This window comes from Aethalodelphis obliquidens, unplaced genomic scaffold (assembly GCF_003676395.1).
Source record: "Aethalodelphis obliquidens isolate GAN/ISIS:26980383/991018 unplaced genomic scaffold, ASM367639v1 scaffold22, whole genome shotgun sequence".
Taxonomy (NCBI): domain Eukaryota; kingdom Metazoa; phylum Chordata; class Mammalia; order Artiodactyla; family Delphinidae; genus Aethalodelphis; species Aethalodelphis obliquidens.
In genome coordinates, this window is record NW_020837966.1 from 1,935,351 (window position 1) to 1,955,073 (window position 19,723).

At 38.4% G+C, this 19,723-nt stretch overlaps 1 protein-coding gene and 1 non-coding gene across 7 annotated transcripts in view; one reads left to right on the forward strand and one right to left on the reverse strand.

The window, feature by feature from the left end:
- The window catches only part of NEK4 (NIMA related kinase 4), a 58,842-nt gene that overhangs the window by 14,662 nt on the left and 24,457 nt on the right, over nt 1-19,723 (reverse strand). For 5 of the 6 annotated variants that reach the window (XM_027121080.1, XM_027121079.1, XM_027121077.1 and 2 more), the window contains 7 exons: nt 15,246-15,395; nt 14,542-14,691; nt 14,011-14,077; nt 13,149-13,258; nt 11,934-12,022; nt 4,039-4,244; nt 3,204-3,337 (listed from right to left, as the gene is read on the reverse strand). In XM_027121080.1, coding sequence (XP_026976881.1) covers nt 3,204-3,337; nt 4,039-4,244; nt 11,934-12,022; nt 13,149-13,258; nt 14,011-14,077; nt 14,542-14,691; nt 15,246-15,395 — 906 coding nt within the window. The remainder of the gene's footprint in view (nt 1-3,203; nt 3,338-4,038; nt 4,245-11,933; nt 12,023-13,148; nt 13,259-14,010; nt 14,078-14,541; nt 14,692-15,245; nt 15,396-19,723) is intronic. The other variant, XM_027121078.1, reaches the window with a different exon arrangement.
- On the forward strand, nt 18,588-18,660 carry TRNAG-UCC (transfer RNA glycine (anticodon UCC)). The gene has a single exon. It is a non-coding gene; the product is annotated as a tRNA-Gly (tRNA).

Here is a 19,723-nt window from a genome sequence, read left to right on the forward strand (position 1 = left end):
TGCCACCAGAAAACTACTAGAGCTAATCAATGAATTTGGTAAAGTTGCAGGATACAAAATTAATGCACAGAAATCTCTTGCATTCCTATACACTAATGATGAAAAATCTGAAAGAGAAATTAAGGAAACACTCCCATTTACCACTGCAACAAAAAGCATAGAACACCTAGGAATAAACCTACCTAGGGAGACAAAAGACCTGTATGCAGAAAACTATTAGACACTGATGAAAGAAATTAAAGATGATACCAACAGATGGAGAGATATACCATGTTCTTGGATTGGAAGAATCAACATTGTGAAAATGACTATATTACCCAAAGCAATCTGCAGGTTCAATGCAATCCCTATCAAATTACCAATGGCATTTTTTATGGAACTAGAACAAAAATATCTTAAAATTTGTATGGAGACACAAAAGACTCCAAATAGCCAAAGCAGTCTTGAGGGAAAAAAACGGAGCTGGAGGAATCAGACTCCCTGACTTCAGACTATACTACAAAGCTACAGTAATCAAGACAATATGGTACTGGCACAAAAACAGAAATACAGATCAATGGAACAAGATAGAAAGCCCAGAGAGAAACCCACACACCTATAGTCAACTAATCTATGACAAAGGAGGCAAGGATATACAATGGAGAAAAGACAGCCTCTTCAATAAGTGGTGCTGGGAAAACTGGACAGCTACATGTAAAAGAATGAAATTAGAACACTCCCTAACACCATGCACAAAAATAAACTCAAAATGGATTAGAGACCTAAATGTAAGACCGGACACTATAAAACTCTTAGAGGAAAACACAGGAAGAACACTCTTTGACATAAATCACAGCAAGATCTTTTTTGATCCACCTCCTAGAGTAATGGATATAAAAATAAAAATAAACAAATGGAACCTAATGATACTACAAAGTTTTTGCACAGCAAAGGAAACCGTAAACAAGACAAAAAGACAGCCTTCAGAATGGGAGAAAATATTTGCAAACGAACCAACGGACAAAGGATTAATCTCCAAAATATATAAACAGGGCTTCCCTGGTGGTGCAATGGTTGAGAGTCCGCCTGCTGATGCAGGGGACACGGGTTCGTGCCCCAGTCTGGGAAGATCCCACATGCCATGGAGCGGCTAGGCCCATGAGCCATGGCCGCTAAGCCTGAGCGTCTGGAGCCTGTGCTCCACAACAGGAGAGGCCACAACAGTGAGAGGCCCGCATACCGCAAAAAAAAAAAAAACTAAACTAAAAATAGAATTACCATATTATCCAGCAATCCCACTACTGGGCATATACCCAGGGAAAACCATAATTCAAAAAGACACATGCACCTCAATGTTCATTGCAGCACTATTTACAATAGTCAGGTCATGGAAGCAACCTAAATGCCCATCGACAGACGAATGGATAAAGAAGATGTGGTATATATACACAATGGAATATTACTCAGCCATAAAAAGGAACAAAACTGGGTAATTTGTTGAGCCATGGATGGATCTAGAGACTGTCATACAGAGTGAAGTAAGTCAGAAAGAGAAAAACAAATATTGTATATTAACGCATATATGTGGAACCTAGAAAAATGGTACAGATGAACTGGTTTGCAGGGCAGAAATTGAGATATAGATGTAGAGAACAAACGTATGGACACCAAGGGGGGAAAGCGGCAGGGGGGTGGGGGTGGTGGTGTGATGAATTGGGTGATTGGGATTGACATGTATACTCTGATGTGTATAAAATTGATGACTAATAGGAACATGCTGTATTACAAAAATAAAATTAAATTAAAAAATTAAAAAAAAATTATATGCCAATTAGATAACTTAGTTGAAAAGGACAATTCCTAGAAAGACAGAAATTTTAGAAAGAGAAGAACAAATAATCTGAATATAGTAAGTAAAGACACGGAATTTATTATCAAAAAACTACCCACAAAGAAAAGCTAAGGCCCACCCAGATGCCTTCATTGGTGAATTCTAGCAAACATTTCAAGAAGAATTAATACCAGTTCTTCACTAATTCTTCCCAAGAAAGATGAGGGAAACTCCCCAACTCATTCTGAGGCCAGTATTACCCTGATAACAAAACCAATAAAAATATCACAAGAAAAGAAAACTGAAGACCAATATCTCATGTGAACACAGACACAAAAACGCTCAACAAAATACTAGAAACATGACTCTAGCAACATATAAGATGCAGTAAACACCATGACCAAGTGGGATTTATCTCAGGAATACAAGGATGATTTAACATCCAAAAACCAATTAATGCAACACACCATATCCACAGAAAAAAAAAAGGAAACTATATGATCATCTAAATAGAAAGCATTTGACAAACCCAACACCTTTTCATGATAAGAACACTTAGCAGGGCTTCCCTGCTGGCGCAGTGCTTAAGAATCCGCCTGTCAATGCAGGGGACACAGGTTTGAGCCCTGATCCAGGAAGATCCCACAAGCCACAGAGCAACTAAGCGTGTGTACCACAACTACTGAGCCTGCGCTCTAGAGCCCGCGAGCCACAACTACTGAGTCCACACGCCACACCTACTGAAGCCTGCGTGCCTAGAGCCCATGCCCCACAATAAGAGAAGCCACCGCAATGAGAAGCCTGTGCACTGCAACGAAGAGTAGCCCCCGCTCTCCGCAACTAGAGAAAGCCCGCGCGCAGCAATGAACACCCAATGCAGCCAAAAATAAATAAATAAATAAATTTTTTAAAAAGTAGAAACAACCTATCAGGTGGTGAATAGATAAACAATATGTGGTATAGCCATACAATGGAATACTATTCAGTCTTATAAAAGAATGAAGTACATGACATGCCCTACAACATGGATGAATCTTGAAAACATACGCTAAATGAAAGATATCAGTCACAAAAGACCACATAGTTCTGTACAACTCTATTTAAATGAAATGTTCAGAATAGGCAGATATAGAGACAGAACTATTAGTGGTTGCTTAGGGGTGAAAGGCCTATAGGACAATGGGGAGTGACAGTGAGTACAGGGTTTCTTTTGGGGATGATTAAATGTTCTAACATCGATGTGGTGATGGTTGTACAACTCTGTGAACATATTAAAAACCACTGAATTGTATACTTAAAATGGGTAAAATGTATGGTATGTTAATTATATTTCAAAAGGCCATTAAAAAAATTCCATAGCATAAGCAGCTGACACAGCTAATAGGACACTCACCTCTCTTTCCAATTCATCCTCCTCTTCCAAAATATCATACACCTGCTCTAAAAGCTGAATCCCCAGGCCCCGAATTACATCAGCTCTCAAGACTTCAACTATTCTTCTGATTTTTTCAGAACCTGGCACGATAGCTAAAAAGCAATAACAACAACAGGGAAAAAGTAAACACTTTCACCACTGCAGCAAGAACACAATTTTTTTTCTTTTTTTTTTCCTGGTAATCTTGTCATGTTAAGATTCTTTTCACTTTGACAAGAGTTTAGTTTAAGAGTTCATGTTTTTTTGGTTTTTTTTTGCGGTACGCGGGCCTCTCACTGCTGTGGCCTCTCCCGTTGCGGAGCACAGGCTCCAGACGCGCAGGCTCAGCAGCCATGGCTCACGGGCCCAGCCGCTCCGCGGCATGTGGGATCTTCCCGGACCGGGGCACGAACCCGTGTCCCCTGCATCGGCAGGCAGACTTTCAACCACTGTGCCATCAGGGAAGCCCAAGAGTTCATGTATTTTTGATGACTAAAATGTATATATGAACTTACGCTTCATGTCTCATCACCATCTCCTAAATCTAAAAACTACAAATTGTCTAATTTGAAGAAAGTCCACGTGAAAAATTCCAAACATGTATTTATTTACATTTATTTTTAAAAATCAATTTTCATTCAACTTTTCAGGAATACAACTGTTACATAAAATAAGATATATTTTTTTATGAAGATATCCAAATGAAATAATTTAAAAAACCAAAAATATTTGCAAGCATTAAGCTCCTTAGTTTGATACATTTCTCCAGTAAACATATGCTCTCCAGCTTGGTGTAAAACAATAAACTGACCACCTGAAGGTAGCTCTTTAAAACGGAGTTCCTCCGCCTCCTCTGCAACTTTCCCATGAAGTATCAGTGTGTCCCGATACTTCCGAAGAAGTTTAAATTCTGACACTGGCTCTGGTACCGGGAGATCTTCATAGCTCTCTTTAGAGTCCAAATTCAGGGTCTGTGTCATCAATTGTACCAAGTCACTCATTTCATTTGTATGACCTTTCCTGGAAAACAAAAAATTCTCTTGTTACTAATTGGCTTCATGAAAATTTTTCATTAGAACTTAGATACAAAACAACCTTTAGGGTTCTGCTTTCTAGTAAGCAAGTAAGTTCCGACGGACAGAACCCTTCCACAAATAAGTATAAACTTTGGACAAAATACAAAAATCAACTATGTGAGGGCAATGAAGAATGTACAAAATTTGCAAGCAGATTCTGGAGGAGAGTCAACACCTTTAGCCTAAAGGCAAGCCATAGGCAGCTAAAGTACAACAGAAAACCCGGTCTTTCTTGCCTGCAAAACCAAAGGACAGAGTTCGAGACCACCACTGCCACTAGAAAGTGAGAGAAGAATCTTGGAAAGGAGAGAGTGAGAAAGACAAGGTCCCAGATTTTGCGTATAAATTCCACCCAACTATTTCTAAGTAACTTAACTATATCCAAGTACAAAGTTCAAGAATATTTAAAGAAATATAAAAATATCAGCAATTAATGGGATAAAATTGACAATGTCTGGCATCACGTCAAAAATACCAGACATGAGGGCTTCCCTGGTGGCACAGTGGTTGAGAGTCCGCCTGCTGATGCAGGGGCGCGGGTTCGTGACCCGGTCCGGGAAGATCCCACATGCCACGGAGCGGCTGGGCCCGTGAGCCATGGCTGCTGGGCCTGCGTGTCCGGAGCCTGTACTCCGCAACGGGAGAGGCCATAACAGTGAGAGGCCCGCGTACCGTAAAAAAAAAAAAAAAAATACCAGACATGCAAAGCAGGAAAATAGCACACAATTATGAAGAGAAAAAAATAAGTTAATAGAAATAGATCCAGAAGCGATACAAGTGACAGAATTAGTAAATAAGGACATTAAAATGGTTATTAAACATATATTCCATATGACCAAGGTAGGGGAAACACCAACATGTTAAGGAGAGGCAATGAAGATATAAAAAGGACCCAAATTGAACTACAAATGATAAGTACAATGTGTTGAATATGTGGGATGGGATTAACAAATTAGATACTGCAGGAGAAAAGATTAGTGAACTCAAAGATACAGCAATAGAATCTACAAAAAATGGAACAGATGGGAATTCCCTGGCAGTCTTGTGGTTAGGACTCCATGCTTTCACTGCCGAGGGCATGGGTTCAATCCCTGGTCAGGGAACTAAGATCCCACAAGCCACAACGTGTGGCCAGAAAAAAAAAAAAAAGGAATAGAGAAAAAAAGACTAAAGAAAAAATAGAATATGATTAGTGACCTGTGGGATAACTTTAAGCAATCTAATATAAATGTAATCAGAATCCTTAGGAGGGCAGGAGGGGGTCCAAAAAAATACTTGAAGAAATAATGGCGAAACTGTTTCCACCAATGAAAACTATAAACCCACAGATCTAAGAAGACATTTTATAAGAATTCTGAATGAAAATCAGATGTGTCCATTAAAAGAGAATTTTAGCTCTTGCATATACCAAAAACCATTTACAATGTTATCAATGACAGTACTACAGGTCTGAATGCTACGATAAATGTACATTTAAAATTAATTCATAAAAAAAAAAAAAAAAAAAAAAAAAAAAAAAAAATTAATTCATAAACAAATGGGACCTAATCAAGCTTATAAGCTTTTGCACAGCAACAGAAACCATAAAAAAAAATGAAAAGATAACCTACAGACTGGGAGAAAATATTTGCAAACAATGCAACTGACAAGGGATTAATTTCCAAAGTATAAAAACAGCTCATACAATTCAATAACAACAACAAAAAACAACCCAATCAAAAAATGGGCAGAAGACCTAAATAGACATTTCTCCAAAAAAGACATAAAGATGGCCAATAGGCACAAGAAAAGATGTTCAACATCACTAATTATTAGAGAAATGCAAATCAAAACTACAATGAGGTACCACCTCACGCGGGTCAGAATGGCCATCATTAAAAAGTCTACAAATAATAAATGCTGGAAATCCAAAGAGAAACACGCCAAGACACATATTAATCAAACTGTCAAAAATTAAATACAAAGAAAACATATTAAAAGCAGCAAGGGAAAAACAACAAATAACACACAAGGGAATCCCCATAAGGTTAACAGCTGATCTTTCAGCAGAAACTCTGCAAGCCAGAAGGGAATGGCAGGACATATTTAAAGTGATGAAGGAGAAAAACCTACAACCAAGATTACTCTACCCAGCAAGGATCTCATTCAGATTTGATGGAGAAATTAAAACCTTTACAGACAAGCAAAAGCTGAGAGAGTTCAGCACCACCAAACCAGCTTTACAACAAATGCTAAAGGAACTTCTCTAGGCAAGAAACACAAGAGAAGGAAAAGACTGACAATAACAAACCCAAAACAATTAAGAAAATGGTCATAGGAACATACATATCGATAATTACCTTAAACATAAATGGATTAAATGCTCCAACCAAAAGACACAGGCTCGCTGAATGGATACAAAAACAAGACCCATATATATGCTGTCTACAAGAGACCCACTTCAGACCTAGGGACACATACAGACTGAAAGTGAGGGGATGTAAAAACATATTCCATGCAAATGGAAATCAAAAGAAGGCTGGAGTAGCAATTCTCATATCAGACAAAATAGACTTTAAAATAAAGACTATTACAAGAGACAAAGAAGGACACTACACATAATGATCAACGGATCCATCTAAGAAGAAGATATAACAATTGTAAATATTTATGCACCCAACCTAGGAGCACCTCAATACATAAGGCAAATACTAACAGCCATAAAAGGGGAAATCGACAGTAACACATTCATAGTAGGGGACTTTAACACCCCACTTTCACCAATGGACAGATCATCCAAAATGAAAATACATAAGGAAACACAAGCTTTAAATGATACATTAAACAAGATGGACTTAATTGATATTTATAGGACATTCCATCCAAAAACAACAGAATACACATTTTTCTCAAGTGCTCATGGAACATTCTCCAGGATAGATCATATCTTGGGTCACAGATCAAGCCTTGGTAAATTTAAGAAAATTGAAATTGTATCAAGTATCTTTTCCGACCACAATGCTATGAGACTAGATATCAATTACAGGAAAAGACCTGTAAAAAATACAAACACATGGAGGCTAAACAATACACTACTTAATAACGAAGTGATCACTGAAGAAATCAAAGAGGAAATTAAAAAATACCTAGAAACAAATGACAATGGAGACACGACGACCCAAAACCTATGGGATGCAATAAAAGCAGTTCTAAGAGGGAAGTTTATAGCAATACAATCCTACCTTAAGAAACAGGAAACATCTCGAATAAGCAACCTAACCTTGCACCTAAAGCAATCAGAGAAAGAAGAACAAAAAAACCCCAAAGTTAGCAGAAGGAAAGAAATCATAAAAATCAGATCAGAAATAAATGAAAATGAAATGAAGGAAACGATAGCAAAGATCAATAAAACTAAAAGTTGGTTCTTTGAGAAGATAAACAAAATTGATACACCATTAGCCAGACCCATCAAGAAAAAAAGGGAGAAGACTCAAATCAATAGAATTAGAAATGAAAAAGGAGAAGTAACAACTGACACTGCAGAAATACAAAAGTTCATGAGCGATTACTACAAGCAACTCTATGCCAATAAAATGGACAACCTAGAAGAAATGGACAAATCTTTAGAAATGCACAACCTGCCAAGACTGAATCAGGAAGAAATAGAAAATATGAACAGACCAATCACAAGCACTGAAATTGAAACTGTGATTAAAAATCTTCCAACAAACAAAAGCCCAGGACCAGATGGCTTCACAAGCGAATTCTATCAAACATTTAGAGAAGAGCTAACACCTATCCTTCTCAAACTCTTCCAAAATATAGCAGAGGGAGGAACACTCCCAAACTCATTCTACAAGGCCACCGTCACCCTGATACCAAAACCAGACAAGGATGTCACAAAGAAAGAAAACTGCAGGCCAATATCACCGATGAACATAGATGCAAAAATCCTCAACAAAATACTAGCAAACAGAATCCAACAGCATAGTAAAAGGATCATACACCATGATAAAGTGGGGTTTATTCCAGGAATGCAAGGATTCTTCAATATATGCAAATCAATCAACGTGATACACCATATTAACAAACTAAAGGAGAAAAACCATATGATCACCTCAACAGATGCAGAGAAAGCTTTTGACAAAATTCAACACCCATTTATGATAAAAACCCTGAAGAAAGTAGGCATAGAGGGAACTTTCCTCAACATAATAAAGGCCATATATGACAAACCCACAGCCAACATCGTCCTCAATGGTGAAAAACTGAAAGCATTTCCACTAAGATCAGGAACAAGACAAGGTTGCCCACTCTCACCACTCTTATTCAACATAGTTTTGGAAGTTTTAGCCACAGCAATCAGAGAAGAAAAGGAAATAAAAGGAATACAAATCGGAAAAGAAGTAAAGCTGTCACTGTTTGCAGATGACATGATACTATACACAGAGAATCCTAAAGATGCCACCAGAAAACTACTAGAGCCAATCAATGAATTTGGTAAAGTAGCAGGATACAAAATTAATGCACAGAGATCTCTGGCATTCCTATACACTAACGATGAAAAATCTGAAAGTGAAATCAAGACAACACTCCCATTTACCATTGCAACAAAAAGAATAAAATATCTAGGAATAAACCTACCTAAGGAGACAAAAGACCTGTATGCAGAAAACTATAAGACACTGATGAAAGAAATTAAAGATGATACAAATAGATGGAGAGATATACCATGTTCTTGAATTGGAAAAATCAACATTGTGAAAATGACTCTGCTACCCAAAGCAATCTACAGATTCAATGCAACCCCTATCAAATTACCAATGGCATTTTTCACAGAACTATAACAAAAAATTTCACAATTTGTATGGAAACACAAAAGACCCCAAATAGCCAAAGCAATCTATTTTTTTTTTTTTTTTTTTTTGCGGTATGCGGGCCTCTCACTGTTGTGGCCTCTCCCATTGCGGAGCACAGGCTCCAGACGCGCAGGCTCTGGACGCGCAGGCTCAGTGGTCATGGCTCACGGGCCCAGCCGCTCCGTGGCATGTGGGATCTTCCTGGACTGGGGCACGAACCCGTGTCCCCTGCATCAGCAGGCGGACTCTCAACCAGTGTGCCACCAGGGAAGCCCTGGCCAAAGCAATCTTGAGAATGAAAAACGGAGCTGGAGGAATCAGGCTCCCTGACTTCAGACTATACCACAAAGCTACAGTAATCAAGACAGTATGGTACTGGCACAAAAACAGAAAGATAGATCAATGGAACAGGATAGAAAGCCCAGAGATAAACCCACACACATATGGTCACCTTATCTTTGATAAAGGAGGCAGGAATGTACAATGGAAAAAGGAGAGCCTCTTCAATAAGTGGTGCTGGGAAAACTGGACAGGTACATGTAAAAGTATGAGATTAGATCACTCCCTAACACCATACACAAAAATAAGCTCAAAATGGATTAAAGACCTAAATGTAAGGCCAGAAACTATCAAACTCTTAGAGGAAAACATAGGCAGAACACTCTATGACATAAATCACAGCAAGATCCTTTTTGACCCACCTCCTAGAGAAATGGAAATAAAAACAAAAATAAACAAATGGGACCTAATGAAACTCAAAAGCTTTTGCACAGCAAAGGAAACCATAAACAAGACCAACAGACAACCCTCAGAATGGGAGAAAATATTTGCAAATGAAGCAACTGACAAAGGATTAATCTCCAAAATTTACAAGCAGCTCATGCAGCTCAATAACAGAAAAACAAACAACCCAATCCAAAAGTGGGCAGAAGACCTAAACAGACATTTCTCCAAAGAAGATATACAGACTGCCAACAAACACATGAAAGAACGCTCAACATCATTAATCATTAGAGAAATGCAAATCAAAACTACAATGAGATATCATCTCACACCAGTCAGAATGGCCATCATCAAACAATCTAGAAACAATTAATGCTGGAGAGGGTGTGGAGAAAAGGGAACACTCTTGCACTGCTGGTGGGAATGTGAATTGGTACAGCCACTATGGAGAACAGTATGGAGGTTCCTTAAAAAACTAAAAATAGAACTACTATATGACCCAGCAATCCCACTACTGGGCATACACCCTGAGAAAACCGTAATTCAAAAAGAGTCATGTACCAAAATGTTCATTGCGGCTCTATTTACAATAGCCAGGAGATGGAAACAACCTAAGCATCCATCATCAGATGAATGGATAAAGAAGATGTGGCACATATATACAATGGAATATTCCTCAGCCATAAAAAGAAACAAAATTGAGCTATTTGTAATGAGGTGGATGGACCTAGAGTCTGTCATACAGAGTGAAGTAAGTCAGAAAGAGAAAGACAAATACCGTATGCTAACACATATATATGGAATTTAAGAAAAAAAAATGTCATGAAGAACCTTAGGGTAAGACAGTAATAAAGACACAGACCTACTAGAGAATGGACTTGAGGATATGGGGAGGGGGAAGGGTAAGCTGTGACAAAGCGAGAGAGTGGCATGGACATATATACACTACCAAACGTAAAACAGATAGCTAGTGGGAAGCAGCCGCATAGCACAGGGAGATCAGCTTGGTGCTTTGTGACCACCTACAGGGGTGGGACAGGGAGCGGGGGAACTAACACACCAACGTTAGTGTGTGTGAAAGCAGAAACTAACACACCAATGTAAAGTAATTATACTCCAATAAAGATTTAAAAAAAAAAAAGGAAAATTGTGTTAGCAACATAAATGGAGAAACAGCAAAAAAAAAAAAAAAAATGCCGGAGAGGATGTGGAGAAAAGGGAACCCTCTTACACTGTTGGTGGGAATGTAAATTGGTGCAGCCATTATGTAAAACAGTATGGAGGTTCCTCAGAAAACTAAAAACAGAGTTGCCATGTGATCCAGCAATTCCACTCCTAGGCATATACCCAGACAAAACTATAATTCGAAAAGATACATGCACCCCTATGTTCATAGCAGCACTATCTACAATAACTAAGACATGGAAACAACCTAAATGTCCATTGACAGATGAATGGATAAAGATGTGAGATAGACAGATAGATAGATACACATACACACACATACATATATATACACATACATACAATGGACTATTACTCAGCCACTAAAAAGAATGAAATCATGCCATTCGCAGCAACATGGATGGACCCAGAGGTTATCATACTAAGCAAAGTAAGTCAGAAAGAGAAAGACAAATACCATATGATATCACTTATTTGTGAAATCTAAAGTATGACACAAACAAACATATCTGTGAAACAGAAAGAGACTCAAAGACATGGGAACAGACTTGTGGTTTCCAAGGGGGTTGGGGGTGGGGGAGGGAAGTAACTGGGAGTGTGGGATCAGCAGATGCAAACTATTATTTATATGACAGATAAACAGCAAGGTCTTAACTGTATAGCACAGAGAACTCTATTCAATATCCTGTGATAAACCATAATGGAAGAGAATATGAAAAAGAATATATGTATAACTGAGTCAGTTTGCTGTACAGCAGAAATTAATACATTGTAAATCAACTATACTTCAATAAAATTTTTTAAAGTAAAAAAATAAAATTAAATTAGAATAAAATTAATTCAAACAGAAATAGCTTATGAAAGGAGATAGAAAAATAAGAACTTACCCTTCCTTGGAATCCCCATTTGATTTATCAGTTGAACTTGTAGAAGAACTTAACTCATCCTCAGAGAGACAATGGGTGAGTTTCCTTTCCTATTAATGTTTGGAAATACAAAATTCCACATGACAGCACAACCAGAATGTAATACATGAAACAATCTTAGATGCAATGCCTAGACACAATGTGCACCTAGGTCCAATTTAACAGGAGAACTATGGATATAAAAATTGAAGTTACTTTACCAAATAATGTCCCAGTTCACCCATGAAGTTCATAAGTGAAGCCTGAGGAACACCAAGGTGAAGTTTTATAAGGTCCTGGAAAGTCTCAGCTATGAAGAAATTTCCTTTCCAGAGGAGAGCAGACAAACAGTTCTGGTGTTTGAACTTCTAAGCAGAGGGCTGGTACCATAAGGAATGTTGGCATTTTAAACTAGACAGAATGCCACCTAAATAAAAAGTAACCTCAGTTTGCTCACCCATGATACTCATTGTTAAATGCTTTAAAGGATTACCTGATATAATTACACACAAATGTTACAACTTTTGAAAATAAAGAGGATCATTTTAATTAGTGAAGCAACTAAATCACACACTATTCTTAAAGGAAAACACTCTTCATTACTTTCAAGGGCAGGAAGTTTCTTTTTTAAAAAAAGTAATTATATGCTCCTAGAAATGATGTCAAAAACTGGAATACAGAAAACTGAATAATTATTCCCAGGGTATTATTACACAAAAAAGTGAACGTGGTTAAAAACTTGCAATTATCCATTTAGCCACCAAATGGTGCCCCTACATTATCCCTGGGTGGAAAGGTAAGGTACTTTGACACAAACAGGAAACAAAGGAAGGATCAGCAAGTGAGACTAAAATCTGGCCAGGTCGTTTGTTATATTATTAACACAGCAGAATAAGCAAAGTGTTGCCTAGTGGAAGCCCTTTGGAAGTCTTGTTTAAAAGACTGCCTAAGAAAGTTATTAACTAGGCTGCCAGTTGTTTACAAGAGCGCCTGAAAAGTCCATTCCCTTAATGAAGGAAACAAAATCCTTTTAATTATTATTGACCAGTTCTTTTTCTTATCAGAGAAGTGTGAAAAGTGTAACTTAAGTCAGCACTGTCCCAGGAATAAATAGAGCTGGCATTTATGAGGTTTACCGTTATTAGGCTTGCCAGATGTAGACATGTCTACCTTTTACCTTAGGACTATGTAATGTACCTGAGCAACGCTGTAGTCAGAAGACAACCATTGAGCAGGGGTAGGGTGGCCTTCCTCTTGTGGTTTCTCTGACCCCGCTGGACTCAGAGAAACTCTCCTCACTGAAGGGCCTGAAAAAGTGACAACCCCCAGCAGTTGTTTATGGTGGGCTGGCCTCAATAGAAGAGGGCTTTGCACTGTTTATGGAAGATACCCCAGCAAGGGCCAGCCTAGAAGGAACTCAGACAGCATATTCATCATCACTCTGGTGTCTGACACCTCAGTTCAAATCTCAGGTCTAGGTCTACCAGCCCTGTGACCTTGGGTAAGTTACTTAACCCCTCAGACCCTCAGTCTCCTCCGCTGCAAAATATGAAATGAGATAATGCCCTTAAAATACTTAGCATAATGTTTGAGACATTGTCAGCATTCAACAAATGGAAACTGCTAGAATATGTTGTCTTTAGATAATAGTAATAGGAATGATCACAGCCCTCAGCCCAGGGCAGTACCATTCTCCTGGCTTCCTCTCTCTCTTCCTGAGAAGAGAGCACTTCTCTGACCAACAGACTCTGAACATGGAAACAAAGTAAACACTCGCCTGACTGCTTTCCTGTCTGAAATCTCCCAGGAGTTACTGTCACTCAAAGCTCTCTTGCTCTCTTTTTAGAGTCCTCTTTCTCTAATAACACAAGTTCCAGATCCAATACTATGCCAATTTTTTAAAAGGCTTAACTAGGAAATTTCAAAAATTCTTCTAAATTGGTTTCCCAAATGGATTACTGATGCTGGAAATTCTTAACACCTCACAATCAGTACCAATGCTATGTCCATGAGCCATACCAATAACCTCCAATAGATGAAGGAAAGAGAAAAACTTTACCTGAGGGGAAGATCTCTTCCTGTGACTGCTTTAGTCGCCTCCTCTCTCTTGCTGATAATGGGCGGTCCTTTTAAAGAAAGTCAGTTACTTCCATTCCTATTCACTGTTCTTACAATACCTACAATGCATGACATATCATCCAGCACTACAGGAAAGGCCCTGCACAGGTCTTTAAGGGAGTGTCCATTTGAAACCAGTTCACATCAGGCTTACAACTCCTAGCTAGGATGATCACAGCCCTCATTTCTAGGAAGAGCTCATCTTTGGAAGGGCAAATAGGTATTTCTGCATTTCCTACATTCAGAATCCACTTGGTCTCCTTAATTAACTGGAAGTGACCAGCCCTGAAACAATAGAATCTGTCCATTTCAATCAAAGCTTCTGTTGAGAATCACAAATTTGCGCTTTCCAGTGTTTGGCAAAAAGCAGGGCTAAGATGTTTTAATATAAAACTTCACAATACATGCAGGATTTACAACCAAAAAGTTTTATAATAAAGCTTAAAAAAATCCAACATAGACTCCTACAAACCTTTGATGATGATATCTCACTGTTCCTCGAACTGCTCACAGACCCAGTGATCACTCTACTTTGGTTTTCAGCATCTTTTTGTGTTGATGTGACATCCACTTTTCCAACAGTAGAAAGAGAAGGCAAAAGACGAGGAGGAGTCTCTTGGAACTTCCATAATTAACAAAGAGAGGGAGATTATCAGTGTCATATACATCTACCTCCAAAGGTTCCCCCATCGGTAAATCTATGTATTTGTCAGTGATTCCCTCCCAAAAACTTTAAAACATTGCATTTGCGGGGGGGCAGGGGGCAGAGGGGAAGAAACTCTGCCAAAAGTGAATGACCACTTAAGAAGCTTATTGAGAGGGTGCCTGTGAAAGTTACTTCCAGAAATGAGGGGTTGCCACGATCTTATGCAGAAGTTGAGGGAGAAACTGTTCATTAATATGACATAAGAGGAATCAGAGATTTACCTTTTTTGGCCTGTTCCTTTAACTCTCAAAATAAGCTGTCCATCCTTGCTGGAGAAGATAAAATCCTTACTCTGCTTCCAACTCACTGACATTTGATAACCAATATTTAGCATTTCTACCCTTCTTTATATGTTCCTTGCATTATGTATGTGCCTTTTTAGCACATCATTTTAAATAGAAATGAAGTTTCCTAAAGTCTGTTTCCCAAGCAGCAGCACAATGACTTATTCCAAAGAGATCTCTGCTGACCTGTCTCTCTTCCTCACTATGCTCAGTATGTTCTCTTTTCTTCTGCCGCCGCTGTTGAGACAGGAAAGGTTCAGACCCAGAGCTGTGTGGCTGTAAAGCTGGGTGGATTCTGTCCTGTTTTTCTATAACACATTCACCAGCAACTTGATCCTTAAAAATAATAAAATGAAACAAACAAAAAAACAAAATAGAATAATGAAACAGTCTTTTGAACTTCCAAATAGCCAAACCTGCCATATCTACTTCTAAAATTATAAATGAAAGAAGGAGGAGCTGTCTTTTTCAAAATGAATGCTTATTTTCAGTGTTGACAGGCAAAGACAGAATGATGGCATCAGTTATCTACATATTCTGGGTTTTCTTCTCTTTTCCCAAATAAAAATAATTATTTTAATTAAATTACTCAGATTGTTATTAATCTGAAACTACCAATGTTCATTTAGTTTTTTAAAAATCTTTTTATAACTTTTAATAGGTTTGCAATTCAGAAAACTAACAAATGTTTTAAATGAAATCCAATTTAATATACACATACTTCCCAAGTAAACATTAGTTATTTGGATGCCCTCTAAAAAGCACCATGAAAAGATCACGAGCTTGGATTCAGATGGAGTCATATCTCCCTGAACCTCTGTTTCCTTATCTATAAATGGGTATAATGCGTCACACACATCATGTGACTACTGGAGGATTAGAGGAGATTGTGCACTATAGTACTTAAGATCACATCTAGCACATATTAGATGCTCAGAAACCAGGAGCTATTACTAGCAGTAGTAAAGATAAAATAAGTTAACTTTTAAATTATGAAGATCACCAAGGACTTAGTGTTTTATTTGGATAACTGGTTTTAGAAACTAATGCACACCAAACATTAAAATAAAATAGCTTCTTACATTAATTTTTTTTTTTTTTTTTTTTTTTTGCGGTACGCGGGCCTCTCACTGTTGTAGCCTCTCCCATTGCAGAGCACAGGCTCCGGACGCGCAGGCTCAGCAGCCATGGCTCACAGGCCCAGCCGCTCTGCAGCATGTGGGATCTTCCAGACCAGGGCACGAACCTGTGTCCCCTGCATCGGCAGGTGGACTCTCAACCACTGCGCCACCAGGGAAGTCCAATCAACACATTTTTATCAACAGCCCACTATGTGGTACATTTTAGAAAAAGGAACAGTGTCATATGCTAGCTATGCAAGGATACCCAGATAATAAACAGTAACTGATTTAATTCTGAAGAGTGAAATAAATGTTTCTCTGCTGGTATTAAGTATAGAATATTCAAAATAAAGCTTATACATATAAGAGTACCTGAACAAATGACTTAAGGAGTTTCTCCATGAAATCCAATTGGTCCTAAAAAAAGTTCTTCCACTTTTATCAACAACAAAATAACGACAACAACAACAAAGAAATGCTGGACATGAAATTCTATCAAAAAAACAAAAAAATCTACTCTAAAAGCCTGATGTAAGAAACATATTTGATCAGGTGCAAGACAGGGATGTCCATTCTTATCACTCCTATTCAACACTGTACTAGAGGTTCTAGCCAGGGCAATCAGACAAGAAAAAATAAATAAATAAAAGAAATCCAGATTGAAAAGGAAAAATCTCTATTTGCAGATGATGTGATACTGTATTCAGAAAATTCTAAGGAGTCCATTATTAAAAAGTTATTAGAACCAATAAATGAGTTAAGTAAGGCTGTAGGATATAAAGACAATATATAAAAATTAATTGTATTTCTATACACAAGCAATGAACACTATGAAAATCATTCCATTTACAATAGTATCAGAACAAAATACTTAAATTTATTTCTTTACTTTTGGCTGCGTTGGGTCTTCGTTGCTGCGCACACTTTCTCTTGTTGTGGCGAGCAGGGGCTACTCTTTGTGGCAGTGTGCAGGCTTCTCACTGCAGTGGCTTCTCTTGTTGTGGAGCATGGGTTCTAGGCACGCAGGCTTCCATAGCTGTGGTGCACGGGCTTAGTTGCTCCACGGCATGTGGGACCTTCCCCGCCCAGGGCTCAAACCCATGTCCCCTGCACTGGTAGGCGGATTCTTAACCACTGCGCCACAAGGGAAGCCAATGGAACAAAATACTTAGAAATGAATTTAACAAAAGAAGTGCAAGACTTATACACTTAAAACAACAAAACATCATTGTAAGAAACTGAAGACGACCTAAAGAAAATAGAAAGATATCCTATGTTCATGAGTTGGAAGATACACATTGAGATAGCAATAATCTGCAAATAATCTACAGATTCAATAAAATCCATGTCAAAACCCCAGGCTTTTTTGCAGAAATTGACAAGCTAATCTTAAAATTCATATGGAAATGCGAAGGACCCCATATAGCCAAAACAGTATTGAAAATTAAGAATAAAGTTGGAAGACTTAACCTTCCCAATTTCAAAACTTACTACAGTGAATTCCCTGGTGGCCTAGTGGTTAGGATTTTGGATTTTCACTGCTGTGGCCCGGATGCAATCCCTAGTCAGGGAACTGAGATCCTGTAAGCCGTGCAGCATGGCCAAAAAAAAAAAAAAACACTTACTATAAACCTACAGTAATTGTGTTACTGACATACAGATAGAGAAATCAGTGGTACAGAATTGAGAGTATAAAATTAAATGATCATATTTAGGGTCTACTGATTTTCAATGAGGGTCCCAAGAAAATTCAATGGGAAAAGAATAATCTTTTAACAAATGGTACTTGGACAAGTGGATATCTACATACAAAAGAATGAAGTAGAACCCTTTCTTCACATCACACACAAAAATTAACTCAAAATAGATCTCAGACCTAAATGTAAGAGTTAAAATTATGAACTCTTAAAAGAAATTATGGGAGAAATCTTCATGACACTAAAAGCAGAAGCAACAAAAGAAAAAATAGACAAAACTAGATTTCATCAAGTTTTAAAACTTTTATGCTCCAAAGGACACCATCAAGAAAGTGAAGATGGGGGACTTCCCTGGGGGTCCAGTGGTAAAGAATCCGCCTTCCAATGCAGGGGACGCAGGTTCAATCCCTGGTTGGGGAACTAAGATCCCACATGCTGTGGGGCAACTACGCCTGCGCGCCACAACTACTGAGCTCACACGCCTCAACAAGAGAGCCCACATGCTGCAAACTACAGAGCCCATGCTTTCTGGAGCCTACACATCCTGGAGCCCATGTGCCACAACTAGAGAGAAGACTGCGCACCACAACGAAAGATGCCGCACGCCTCAACGAAGGCCCCGCGTGCTGCAACTAAGACCCAACGCAGCCAAAAAAGTAATAAAGAAAAAATAAATAAATAATAAAAAAAATGAAAGTGAAGATGGGACTTCCCTGGTGGTCCAGTGGTTAAGACTCTGCACTTCCACTGCAGGGGGCACAGGTTCGATCCCTGGTCAGGGAACTAAGATCCCACATGCTGCATGGCGCAGTCAAAATAAAATAAAATAAAATATACTTTAAAAAGAAAGTGAAGACAATCCACAGAATGGGAGACAATATTTTTGAATCTTACATCTGATAGGGGACTGACATTTGTAACTGATAAAGAACTCCTACTACTCAACAATAAAAAGATAAATGAACCAATTTAAAAATGGGCAAAGGATTTGAATAGGTATTTCTCCAAAGTAGGTATAAAAATGGCCAATAAGCCATGAAAAGATGCTCAACAACATTAGTCATTAGGGAGGTGCAAATTAAAACCACAATAAGATACCACTTCCAGGATGGCTAGAATCAAAAACAAAAAACACAGAAAATAAGTGTTGGTGAGGATGTGGAGAAATTACAACTCTCATACATTGCTGATGTGAAGTAAAATGATATAGTTGCTTTGGAAAACAGTTCTGCAGTTCCTCAGAAAGTTAAACATAGGGCTTCCCTGGTGGCGCAGTGGTTGAGAGTCCGCCTGCCGATGCAGGGGACACGGGTTCGTGCCCTGGTCTAGGAACATCCCACATGCCGTGGAGCGGCTGGGCCAGTGAGCCATGGCTGCTGAGCCTGCACGTCCGGAGCCTGTGCTCCGCAACGGGAGAGACCACAACAGTGAAAGGCCTGCATACCGCAAAAAAAAAAAAAAAAAAAGTTAAACATAGAGTCACCATATGATCCAGCAATTCCACTCCTAGGTATATACCCAAGAGAACTGAAAACATATGTCCACACAAAAACTTGTACGAATGTTCAAAGCAACTTTATCCACAGTGAAAAGTGAAAAAAACTCAAATGTTCATCAACTGATGAATAGATAAATAAAATATGAAATATACATACGGTAGAATTTATTTGGCAATAAAAAGAAATGAAATACTGGTACAGGCTACAACTTGGATATAACCTTGAAAGCATTATGCTAAATAAAAGAAGCCAGATACAAAAGGCCATATCTGTATGATTCCATTTATATGAAATATTGAGAATAGGCAAATTCATACAGACAATGGTTGCCAAGGGCTAGAGACAAG